Source organism: Fringilla coelebs (assembly GCF_963513975.1).
Source record: "Fringilla coelebs genome assembly, chromosome: 1".
NCBI lineage: Eukaryota > Metazoa > Chordata > Aves > Passeriformes > Fringillidae > Fringilla > Fringilla coelebs.
The window spans coordinates 32,903,223-32,915,470 of record NC_140028.1 but is presented as its reverse complement, the minus strand read 5'-3'; the positions used below and the strand labels follow the sequence as shown (position 1 = coordinate 32,915,470).

General features: G+C 39.5%; 1 protein-coding gene across 3 annotated transcripts; it reads right to left on the bottom strand.

Annotated features, from left to right (window-relative positions):
• Nucleotides 1–281: 281 nt before the first annotated feature.
• On the bottom strand, nucleotides 282–11,921 carry ELOC (elongin C). 3 transcript variants are annotated; one of them, XM_084203378.1, is made up of 4 exons: nucleotides 11,821–11,921; nucleotides 4,622–4,682; nucleotides 3,047–3,190; nucleotides 282–503 (listed from the first exon to the last, which is right to left on the bottom strand). In XM_084203378.1, the coding sequence occupies exons 2-4, from the start codon at nucleotides 4,623–4,625 to the stop codon at nucleotides 313–315; spliced, it is 339 nt and encodes a 112-aa protein (XP_084059504.1). In that variant the 5' UTR covers nucleotides 4,626–4,682; nucleotides 11,821–11,921; the 3' UTR covers nucleotides 282–312. The 3 variants fall into 3 exon arrangements, with proteins under 3 accessions (XP_084059504.1, XP_084059505.1, XP_084059506.1); XM_084203379.1 differs by lacking the exon at nucleotides 11,821–11,921 and adding an exon at nucleotides 11,465–11,625; XM_084203380.1 differs by lacking the exon at nucleotides 11,821–11,921 and adding an exon at nucleotides 11,223–11,353.
• Nucleotides 11,922–12,248: the final 327 nt, after the last annotated feature.

Below are 12,248 nucleotides of genomic sequence, written 5' to 3'. Positions count from 1 at the left end.
TATTTGCTACAGCCATTGTATTAAAAGAAAGTTCTACCACACCTAAAGGATAAGGCATAGCCATCTACTAATTGGCATATTTGTTTATTTGTCTCAGTTTGTGAAAAGGTCCTTATTTGTGTAAGCAGCAAAACAAACTCCAACTGAATGATTGCTATATGCAAAAGAACTGAAGGCAATTGCCTCTGCAGTGAACTTTACAGTTCTCAACAGCACACACGCAACATGCTATCTGAAAAAAAGTTACTAACTGAACTACATGTATTAAATACTGAAAAAAGTTTTACATTTTTTTATTATAATTTATTTTATTTAACAATCTAAGAAGTTTGCAGCCATCAGAAGTTCCAGTGCAATTTCAGGTGCAATTGGGAATTCAGGAATCTCCGTAGAGCTGTTAGTATAGCGGACCTTGTAGGTGAAATACATGCATACTTTGGATAGGACATGAGATGGGATCTCTCTAAAATTGACCTCATTTGTTTCATTTTCTGCAAACTGACCTGTAGAAAGAAAAAAACAACACAAAAGAATAACAAACCAGAAGTCAAAATCTCAATTCACTGCAAAATTAAACAACTTACCATATTAATACAATGCATTCTAAATAGACCTGCCTAAGTCTCATCTTCCCAGGTATTAGATTCTCCATTGTGAAGCAGGATGCGCCACATTCAGAGCCCTCAAGCATATTAAGACACCCAGCATTATGAAATGTTTATTTAGGCTGCAGCCTATCAACATTATTCTGAACAACTACACCAGAAATTTAGGTTTACTCCAATACAGCTGATAGATATTTAGCTGTGTGCTAAGCTCTAAGAGGCATCAATCCAAATTTCTGGCTGTCTTATCAAAGAGAAAAAAAAAAAAAGGTTTCTAGATGTTTCATATCTGCACACATATATGTGTATATCAGTAGTCCCTTCTATGACTCAGTAGCTTTGAATTCCTCAGTTTCAGGCAGATTTGACAAGAGAGTTGAAACCTCAAAGACATATTAACTTGATAAATGTAAAAACAGATAGGGACAGGGAAATTCTAGTTGTAGTGGAGGGAAGTTTACATGCAGTATAAGTTTATCCCTATTAGATATGAAAGAATTGATTCAGAATTCAAATCTCAAAACACAAGTACATTTGAAATTCGCTTTCTATAGTGCCTATAACCATGAAACCTGGATGATACAAAAGTTCGGATCTTATGGTTAATCCCACAGGATTTATAATACTTTTGCCTCTCTTCCCCTCACATCTTTGGACTTTCAACTCATTAAACTGAAAGGCAATAAAAAAATACTAACATTAACTCCATGTTTATGGGAGACAAGCAATGTTTAGTTCCCACTATTTTTGTGGGCATCTCCTTCTAGCTACAAAGCAGAGCTATTTACTAATGTCTACACAGATTTGTGTAGAAATATCTCCATGCACTGAAGCCAATATGGCTTGAATTTTAGAACAGGAACAGTTGGAAGCAAAAGAAGAAATGTTAGCATATTGGCCAAGTTACAGCACTGAAACAAAAGACTTGCACATCAGTGAAATTATGACCTACTGAACTACACAGCAACAGTATTTTTCCTTGTGACCCATTTATCTTGTTAGTACTTATATAAAATATTCAGGACTGCTGAGTCCTATACAGAGTCAGTTTCTAGCCCTCTAAGCAGGCTACTTTGTCTTTTATTCCTTCACACTGAATTAATTCAGAGCAAGTCTTGTAACTATTCTTCCTCTTAGATGTCTGGGAGGCTGACATGGACACAAAACACTTACTACATATTTTCAAATGCAACCATTAAAATGACACTGAGAATTTTAATTCCTCAGTTTGCCCAAGTATTACTAAGTAATTAAAAAATATATTAAACCAATAGATCTCTCCAGTCTCACCAGAATCTAAAAGAGATCATAAGAAAGACCATATTCAGCTCCATGTAGTCTACTGGCCAAACACTGAAGTGGCCAAAGGTGAAACACACAAGATGAAAGTATAAAAGAGAGAAAGCACTTGTGTTAACTTCTCCCTGTTCTCTCCCCCACCCTTTTGGTCTTCAAAAATTAGTTCAGACTTCTTAAACCAGATATAGTCTCATATATTCAGTAACACGTGAGGTCCTTCCCTCCTCTAAGTTTATCTACCCTCACCTCAAGCTAACTTTTACCATTCAGCTCAGGAACTCCTTGCCATAGGATGCTGTCAACATATGGTCTTAACCCCAGTAGGCAGCAAAGCACCACACAGCCACCTGCTCATTTGCCCCTGCTATGTGTGGACAAGGGAAGAGGAAAGGAACAGTAAAAGCAAGAAATCTTGTAGGCTGAGAGAAGAGAAAGGAAACAAAACAAGTGATGCAATGGTAATCACCACCTCCCATGGGCAGACTGATGACCAGACAGTTCTTAAACAAAATATGGCTCACTTCCCTTTTTTACACCTCTCCCTTTTTTACTTTGGAGCAAGACATATGGAATGTAATATCTCCTTCAGTAGTTTCTTCAGGTCACGTTGGTTGTGTTCCATCACAGCCCTCCTGTCTGCTTATTGAGTGGGGAAAGAGTGAGAAACAGAGGAGGCCTGAACAGTGTGCATCTTTCAGTAACAGCTAAAGCAAGTGTTATTGGCTCTGTTTTAGTCACAAATATAAAGCACAGAACCGTGTGACCTGCTATGAGGAAAATTAACTCCATATGGAATACCAGAAGTTCTGCCATGGATGAGGAAATAAAGAACTACCAGCTCCCATTCGTTTTGAACTTGGCAGGTACATGTTTCATATAATACCCTCAAGTTCTCATACCATGGGAAACTAGTAGCAATGTAGGACAGAGTAAGATCCCTAACTGCCCAAATAGCTGAGTCCAATTTTAAGTCTGGTACCACAGTACCCCAACAGAAATGGATTGTTCTGCTGGAAAAAGGAACTAGGCAGGATGTGGAAAAGTTAACATTTTTTCTAACTTTCACTTACTGCATGATAAAAATTCAAACTGTCCAAAAGTGAAAACAAAGAAGGTAAAGGTACTAAGTCTTCTGTACCTACCTGGTCCACTCAACATAGCTTTTATTGTTCCTGATGTTAATGCATGCTCTCTTTTTACAATGAACTCATGGCCATCAGAGGATATTAACTTCACATACATAGCATCTGGGCCCTCACACCCACCGTATGTCTTCTCTTCTCCATCTGTAATGGAAAAAAAGACAACGGTTTCAGAACACAATATACTGATTCACATTACTAAAAATGCAAGTTGCAGTTTTTTCTATGACTATGTTTGCAGACTGAAGAGCCCAATACAACCAGAAATGAGAAACACACATTTTGCATATTTGAAGTTTATTTTTCTGAAGTAACCAGTAATCTGTTTTAAAATAATTTTGCAAAACTTGAAATTTTTTTATTAATATCCCTCCATCATCAAATTCTGACATGATTTTTAAAATCTACACAGGAATGAAATTTTCCTTTAGTCATTCTCAAGTCAATTGAACATGCTACTGCTTCCTTCCATTAAACCTACAGTCATGTTTATCATACTAATACTTGCTAAAAATTAAATAAAAACATATCTGGTACTGAAAAATACAGCTGGCAAGGAAAAGATGCCTTCTGAAGCACTGGTAAGAACAAAAGTGGTCAATATTCCTGCACTGAAGAAATGACATGAAGTAAGACTCATACTCCCTGACTGCCCAACCAGACCCAGAACCATACAGCATCAGTGCATACCTGTGTTGTGGCCTTTGGCAGAAAGCATAGAAAGTGCCAAAGCACTAAACCCAGGGAGATTTGAAAATTCTCCCCACAGCAGCTGGACTGTGCTTCCTCGGCTTCCCTTCTCCCTTTTGTTTTGCTGAATACCTGCTCTCTACTTTGTTTCTTCTGAAGGCTTTACCCCCCTTCCCTTTTTGTGCCTTCTTTTATTGTATCCTGACAGTGCTACTTTTAAAAGTTGAATTACTGTTGCCTGTGTAGCAAATAAAACATTCCCCCAGTCAAGTTGCTTTGTGAACTTGAAGTTAAAATTGTATTATGTAGCTATTACCAATTTTAATAAAGTTCTACCAGTGCTAAACATGCTATAATACAGTCAGAAAGTATAGACAAAACCAGAATCCATCCAATTCCTGTTTCATTAACCAGTCATTTGTTGAGGCAGAAACAACTGTTTCAGAAATGTAGTCATATCACACACAATGTAACTTATCAAAAATCAGTCTGTATTACAATATCTGAGCCAGAATTCAACAGGCTGACTTTAGTTAACAAACAAAGAACTATTTTAAAAACTACACAGTGAAATTTTCTTGGCCATTATGTAAAAGTTTAGTGCTATAAAAGCCTAGATGCATTCCTATTTTAGCATGTACATTTTCAGGACTATGCATGTTAAGCAAATGAAATTTTTTGTTAGAATAGATACACTCTCAACAAGTCTTCCAATAAATGAACAGTCACTTGAGAAAATTCTCCTACAAAACATATACAGGAAGTTTGAGGCTACAAGAAGTGACAAGATCATCAAAGCCTTAGTATCCACCTCCTCTACTGACATGAGAGAAAATGCTTCAAATAATACAAAACCAAGAAACACTCTTAAGATTGTGAACTTACCCATTCTCTTCTTATAAAAAAAATTGTTTCTTTTCAACTGCAAATTTTGCAATAGGAGCGTCTGAAAAAACATAAATGGCAATATTTTGAGTCAGCAGCACAATTTTTAAATTCCCCTTTACTTATTAGTATTTATGTTACCATAAACACTCTTCCAAAGAGAACTCGATGACAGACAACAGGCAGTGTTGATGAGCAGTATGTTTTGATAACAGGAAACCTATGAAGTTCACCCATGGGAAATGCAAACCCTCCACCTTAGCACCTCCAGTACAATGTGGAGGCTGACCTGCTGGAAAGCAGCTTTGCACAAAAAGACCTGAGGGTGCTGGTGGACAAGTTGAACAACAGCCAGCAGCTTGCCCTTGCAGCAAAAATGGCCAACAGCACCCTGGACTTTATCTAAGAGCATTGCCAGAAGGTTGAGCCAGGTGATCCTGCCCCTCCACTTGGGACTGCTGGGACACATCTGGAGTGCTGGGTTCAGTATGACAGACTGAAGTGAGTCCTGGAAAGGGTCACAAAGATGACTGAGGGATTGAAGCACTTGTCATACAAGGACAGGCTGAGAGAACTGGGGTTGTTTAGGCCAGAGGAGAGAAGGCTCAGGGATCAGTCTAATCAGTATGCACTAAATACCTGGCCTTCAACCTGTCCTTCACAGAAGATTGACAGTTCCCAATATCACCACCAATATCACCTAGATAATCTACTTCAGACATATAATGTAGGTATAGTTAACCAGGAGCTTCCATAACTGGTATACTGATATCCAGCTTGCTGCATGTGTTTTTGTCTACGGAAAGGAAATTAAAGAGTTAGAGAAATGGAAGTACTTATTCACAAAACAAATCTGATACGTTCAGATACAAGTTCTATTTCTTTACCCCAAGCTGCATCTCTTCTGTCTAAAAGAAAACTTTGGAAGAGATATTCTACCCACCCACCTGCTGTCCTAAAATTCCTTTCATATCAGCAGCCACTCTGCAAACATTAACCCAGTACAAATCAATGACACTGCTGTGTGTCCACAGACTCAGGAAAATAGCACAAGTGATTCTAGATGGTCTCCCAGCTGATATTCAGGGTTGAGGGCAGCAAAGAGATCACAACCCACATTTGCTCCCTCCTATGTTTCTGGTAAACATTTATCAAAAAAATGTAAACAAGCTGAGGAAGCTGCTCGATTTGGAAGAAGTACTACAGACACCTCTTTGCTATTGTTGATCATTTCACTTCTGCCCAGCACTTTGATACTGGTTTATTCCATCTGTCTTTTTCACAGCTACAAATAGGAAATGGTGCAAATGCCTCCTCAGGCTTTCATAAGAAGGCACTTTGTTATGTTCACCTAATGAAACTACACACACATAACCAATACTTTTTAGTTGTCTGAAGAGAAATGAGGAAAAAATAATCCTCCACTTACATTGCTGCTTCCTTTGAAAGTTATCCTGACTTTACAGAAGTATCTCTAAAAAATATTTGCTTTACCACTGATATAAGCAACATTTTAACCTGTACTCATGCAAGTGAAAAGTTCCTGAATATAAGACACACTTAAAAATGTTCTTTGAGAGTTAATTTGTGTATGCTATAATAGAAATTCCCTAACATGGTGTGTTAAGTGCCTTTATCACTTTCCGTAATTCTAGAAACTCATCTAAGGAAATTACATTTGGGCGCTGGGACAGTTAGGGCCCAAAACTGATCTTGCACCCTATTTGAACAGTTTTTGCAAATAGAAATCAGTCATCTCATTGGAGAGTTGCTCAGGAACTGAAGAAATACCTCACACTACTTCTACTTTGCAAAAGACGATCACTTGTACTACCTCTTTTTCTAGCCACAAAACCATTTGCTACATTCCAAAAGAGTAGTGAAAACACCTATGATTTATAATAATTATACTTGGAAAAAAAAAAACCAAAAAAACAACACAGAAGTGATACTACTCTTTGGAAGTGTTGGCAATGATAAAATATGCCTTGGTTTACAATACAAATAATGCCACTAAACACAGGAGTAAAGGCTAGTTAATGGGAATGCAGATATATTAGCACCTTGCAAGGTAAAAGCATAAGCTGAGGAAGCTAATACATTGAAAGATTGAAAAAAGAGAACTGTAAAAGTCTGCACAAAAAAAAATAGATGTCGCAAAAAAACACGAAGAGCATTTTAATAAATCAAATGTGCTATCATATGATTAGAGAGGAAAAAATACAGTAATTAACAAAGAATAAAAAAATTATCAGGCTCAGTGGTCTGAATTCAATTGTACTAAACAGTAAAAAGTAGGGTAAAAATGCAGTAAGCCTTCGTAGTTTTAGGGCACGCTGAACTAATCTAGTTTTTAAAAAATTAATCAGTAATTTTCTTTGTGAAAAAGGAAATTCAAACAAGATGCAATCTGGGCTTCATATATCATCTAGGGTTAAACAAATGTGATGAGAGGTAATTTTAAAATGAGAAAGAATCTTTCTATAAGACTACAAGAGTACAGTATGGTGTTGCAAACATAGAAAAGAACTACTAGTTCCTCCAAAGAAATATGTTGATTTTTTTTTTTGAACAATGCTGCCAGAAAAGAATAGGCAGATTAGGATGAGACAGAAGTGGAAAGCATTGCAACAAAAGTGGGACAAAACATAACACAGACAAGCGACCAGTCCTGAAAAACAGTGTACTAGAAGCCACATGAAATTAAGTCATATGAAATCAAGACTCCTGCATGAAGGGACCAATACAGTCTTCTTTCATGTAGTCAGGGCATTTTATTTGGGACTATAGTCTTCCTGTGGTAAACTGTAAACTGACAAAAGTCTGTGGGAACAAAAGAAAAATAAAAGGGTGACGGACAAAGAGGCAAATGCACATTAAGGATTCCTTTTCAATAAAGATAGGGAATATGAGCAATGTTGCACACGAGCAACAGCTTGTCTGGAATACCACCCACAATTCTAAATTCCTTTTTTCAAGAAAAAGAAGTTTGAATTAGAAGAACTACAGAGGGAACCTACTGATATGACTAAAAAGCCTGTTTATAAAAGAAAAATTAATTTTCCTCATTCAGCTTAAGCAAAACTGGGATGAAGATAAATATAAAAATTCATTAAAAGGATAAACATTGGCGGGAAAATGATGCCAACATATATCTCCGTTTAAGTTCAACTAATGAAAATAAGCAAAAATAAGAGTACAATTTATAGCGCTATTCCAGAATCCAAGTTTGGTTCTGGATATAGAAAACTCCAAACATTCGACTGCCAAAAGTAAAAGATGCAGAAAACCCAACCTGCTTTTAAGAAAAAGAGAGAATATTTCCAATATATGATGCATTTGACATATTATCAAGGGACACACTGAGTTTCACTCAATTTCCATTCTGATGCAATGATGTGTCATTAAAAAAAAAACACCACATGAATACCATTAGCAGTATAGATTTATTCCTGACAAAACAGCCAGCAGCAGAGAGCCCAGAAAAATCAGAGAGCAAATGCAATAAATGAGGAGAAAAGAAAAACAAGAAACTCGGGAACTCTGAAAAACCTAAAAAAACCAGCAATGGTTCCTCTTTGGGATCAAGAAGTGCTCGGTCTGTCATGACATTGTATGAAGATCAGAACACTTTCAAAGCCAGAAAAAAGTGCACAGAGAAAATAAATCAAAAGAATATAGAAATACCTCCCACAAATTCTCACTTGTGCATACAGGGAGTACAAAAAGAACTCAAAGGGAAATTTTCTGTACCTTTTTTTTAATTGGCAATGGCATGGCCTTAAGTTTTAAATAATAGGTCAAGGAGAGCCAAGCAACTTTGCAATTTCGTCTTCCAAGAAATTGTTTTCTCTCAGCGTATTTCCAGTGTACTGTTCATTACAAAACATATCACTATATTTTCTTTTTGTATAATGAAAGCAGCATAAACGACAAAGACAATAGGAATAAAGAGACAGATTTCTGAACATGCCTGGTAAATACCTATATTTTAATTACTTATCCACATTTTATTGTTGCCCTGTTTGACTTCACCAAGACTACACCAATGCAGCAGTCAGGATGTACTTTTTATATATTTTTGACTACTATTTCAGACTCCTGCAAAGAACCACTAATTTATGTTGAAGTACATTCACAATTCCATTTGCCCTTCAAGAATCTTATGTGGCATTACCACAATGTAGCTCAGCTCCCTGACTTAAATCTCAAAAAAGCACATATATTAGATATTACCGTTCTTCTGCTTTGCCCCCTTAAAAAAAAACGCAAAAACCTGCATTCATTAAGAGAAAGTTTACATAAAAGGGATATGCCACTTTTTAATCAGAAGGAGCATACAATACAACTAAACCCAGCGTATTTGGCACAGAAACTTTCCAACCAGTCTAAAAAGGACTTCCTGCTGCAGAAAACATAGAATTGTCTGGATTTTAGAGAACTGAAAATTGCCACAAGCTGCCAGAATATTTACACCTACAAACCTCTAAACCACGGCAATTAAGCCACACAAGGCAAGTGTTCTTGTTTCCCTACTCCAACATCTTCTAAGAAAAAATAGGAAGTTTAGTCTGTTTAGTCTAACCTTCTTCCTACTTCTCTTGAACGCCAAATGCAAGAACAAAACTGAAACTGGGATGCTCACAACCATCCCAGCTCACTCCCAAAGCTGCATGCTGATCTGCCAAGTTTGCCAGAATTTGTATGCCTTGTATGCCAATGAGTGGAGTGGACTTGAAGGACTTAGGCTAATGTAGCTGAACACATTGGACCACTGCACAGCTTCCAGAACCTCACTGCTCTGTTCTCATTTGCACAAGAACACTGAATCTATGCAAACATTTCAAGCTTTCAGATTCTTTGATCCCACAGGAAAATCCTTTAAAAACTCAGCTTCTGGTTTAAGGAAATGGAAGTAGCTTCCAACTCATTAGCTGCACAACATACATATGACTTTTGTATGCTTCAGCTGCTGACATTTCTATCCTACACTATTCATTTCTAGAAAATATGGCAAATTGGCTTCACCAATTCCTATGTTTGTTTAAAAGCCAAATGTTTAAAAGGCAAATTTTTGTGTCTTTTATATATCAGTAAGAGTTTATCAATTGCTGAAGGCTGCTGTGTGTTACAACTGCAGCCTCCTACTGTTCAATCCTAAATTCTACCCTATCCTGTATAACAACTTGTTTAAAAACACCATTCTTCAGTTTAGCATTCACTGTTCAGCACACATCAAAAAATAACTAAGGTAAGACTAATTAAGGGATTGAAGCATTTTTAGAAAAAACATGAGGAGAAACTGGGAGAGCATGATTTCCAAATCAGCTGATTCACTCCTCCAATACTCTCAGGTTCTAAAATTCAAATTTCCTGGGACACACTGGAATGTGAGAGGAAGGCATACTGCACCTAAATGCTAGCTGAGATAAACAGGAGACCGGGTAGGATTGCATGGATGGAGTACAAAAGATCTTAGTTAAGATTTCGCTTCCTGTCTAAAGAAACTTTCCTTTTCAGTAATTTGCCAGAAAGCTTCAAGCAAAAAAAAAAAACTCAAAAACATGGGCAGGTGAGAGGGTGAAATTTTACAGGGCATGGATTTCTGCCCTCTTGTTATAGGCATTCACCAAAAACTGCTGTTATGCAAACCACCCCATGAAAAAGCTAACTAAATCCTGAGCCTTTCTAGGTGCTAAGAGACTTGTCAAAATTCATTGAAGTTTCTTAAAATAATCTGACAAACCCCATACTTTCATGACATAACTTGAGGATTTCTTTTAACATACATGAGAATTGTAAAAACACAGTAAAACACCTGAGGCTGAGTATCCTTGAGTGCGATACTCATTTGTCTCTCTACAACAATATTAAAACAATTAACAATAGTAAAGTTCTTTACATTAAGATTACGTGAAACTATTTAAATCTGTTCATCACCCACTCTGGTACAGAAGAAAAAAAGAAAGTCTCAAATGGCTTTTCTCTGACACAATAAGGAAAAAAATAAACACTGTAGTGCTAAAAGTTTCTAAAAGTTATCTCAAAGCTCGCAGTGAAAACGTTATCAAAAATTTTACTGACGTAAACATTTTACTGATATAACTTAAGCTCATTAAAAGGCTGATCTCAAGGCATAAGGTGTGTGCCACCTGTGCAAAGATGTGGCCAATGTACTACAGGAAAACTAATAAACACTTATTCCCGTTCAAAGTAACTCTTCAGTTAATTGAACATGACCTCTCCCCCAACAATTACTTTGGCCCTTATTATAGCAAAAGGAGAAAATTGGGAGCATGTAGGGGATTACTCAGAAATAAGTGCACGATGTGGTTCTTACCCTAAAGATCCCTGACGTACCTGCTTATCTATGTTTTTCTGGTTTGCTTCCAAAAACCATCGAAGTCAAGTAAACAAACGGCCTGTGAGTATCTAGTCTCCTCAGAACGCAAAGCTTAACTTACCAAACGCATTTAGAAATATTTAATAAAAGTTAACTGGTGGAAGACCAAACTGACTGCCAAAGCGAACTGCCAGCAGCACCATCACCTTTTCACACACAAATGTGAAGCCTTCAATAACTTACCAATGCTCAGATTACCTTGTATTAAAGCAGAACCTCCCTCTGAGGAACACACAGCAGTCAAGAGCTCATTTCTTTCTCTACAAGTAGGGGTAGCACCCTTTTCTTTGCTTACATTCGCCGACCATTACAGCCGAATCACTTTAACCAGCACTTCTCACCTTGGCAAAACAACCCCTGGGGGCGCATCCTAAATTCTTTCGACCTGAACTTTTCCCCTCTCTACGGCTTGGCGTAGGAAAAGGGCGAACGTCACTTACGGCAGGAGTTTGGGAGCGATGCTCAAACCCAGCACTGCTCCAGAGAGCCCCTTTTCCGGCGGCGCCGGGATTCCAAAGAGGGCGTTTTGGGGGAGGAACGCGCCTTTCGCCACCACCTCAGTGGGAGAACCCCGGCCTGGCACCGCGCCCTGCGCACCCCGACGGCCCCGGCGCCGCTCCGGCCCCTCCGCCCGGCCCCCGTTCTGCCCCCCCCCACCCCCGGGCGCGGGGCGAGGCCCGCTGCCCGCCGCGGGGCCGCCTGCCGGGGCTACCCGCTCCCCGCCCGACAGGGCGCCCCGCCCCCGGGCTGTCCCTCGCGGCCCCGGCGGGGTCTCCCTCCCGCGGCCGCCCCTCACCCGTGGGCGCCGCTCCCTCCGCCCCGCTCGCAGGGCCGCGGTGTCGGCCCAGCTGCCTCCGAGCGCTTCCGCCCGGGTCACGGGCCGCTTCCGGTCCCCCCGCGCCCAGCCCGTGCGGCGCCCGTGCTCCCGGCATGCTGTGCGGGCGGAGCGGTGCATGCTGGGGCGCGTAGTTCCCGGGGCATCTGCAGGTCCGCCATGTCAGGGTTCGGGGGTGTTGGCCGACAGCAGCTGAACATGAGCGAACGCGTGCCCGGCTGGCCAGGAAAGCTAGTGGCATTTTGGCTGTATGCAGAATGGTGTGGGCAGCAGGAACAGGGCAGTGATGTGCTCAGCGCTGAGAAGGCCGCACTTCGTATCCTGTGTTCAGTTCTGGGCCTCAATTAAGGCACAACATCGAGGTGCTGGGCGCTGTCCAGAGGAGGGTA

Coding starts and splice junctions, on each gene's coding strand:
- ELOC (XM_084203378.1), bottom strand. Junction 504..3,046: donor AGCTATGTTGAGTGGACCAG/GTAGGTACAGAA, acceptor TTCTTTCTACAG/GTCAGTTTGCAGAAAATGAA.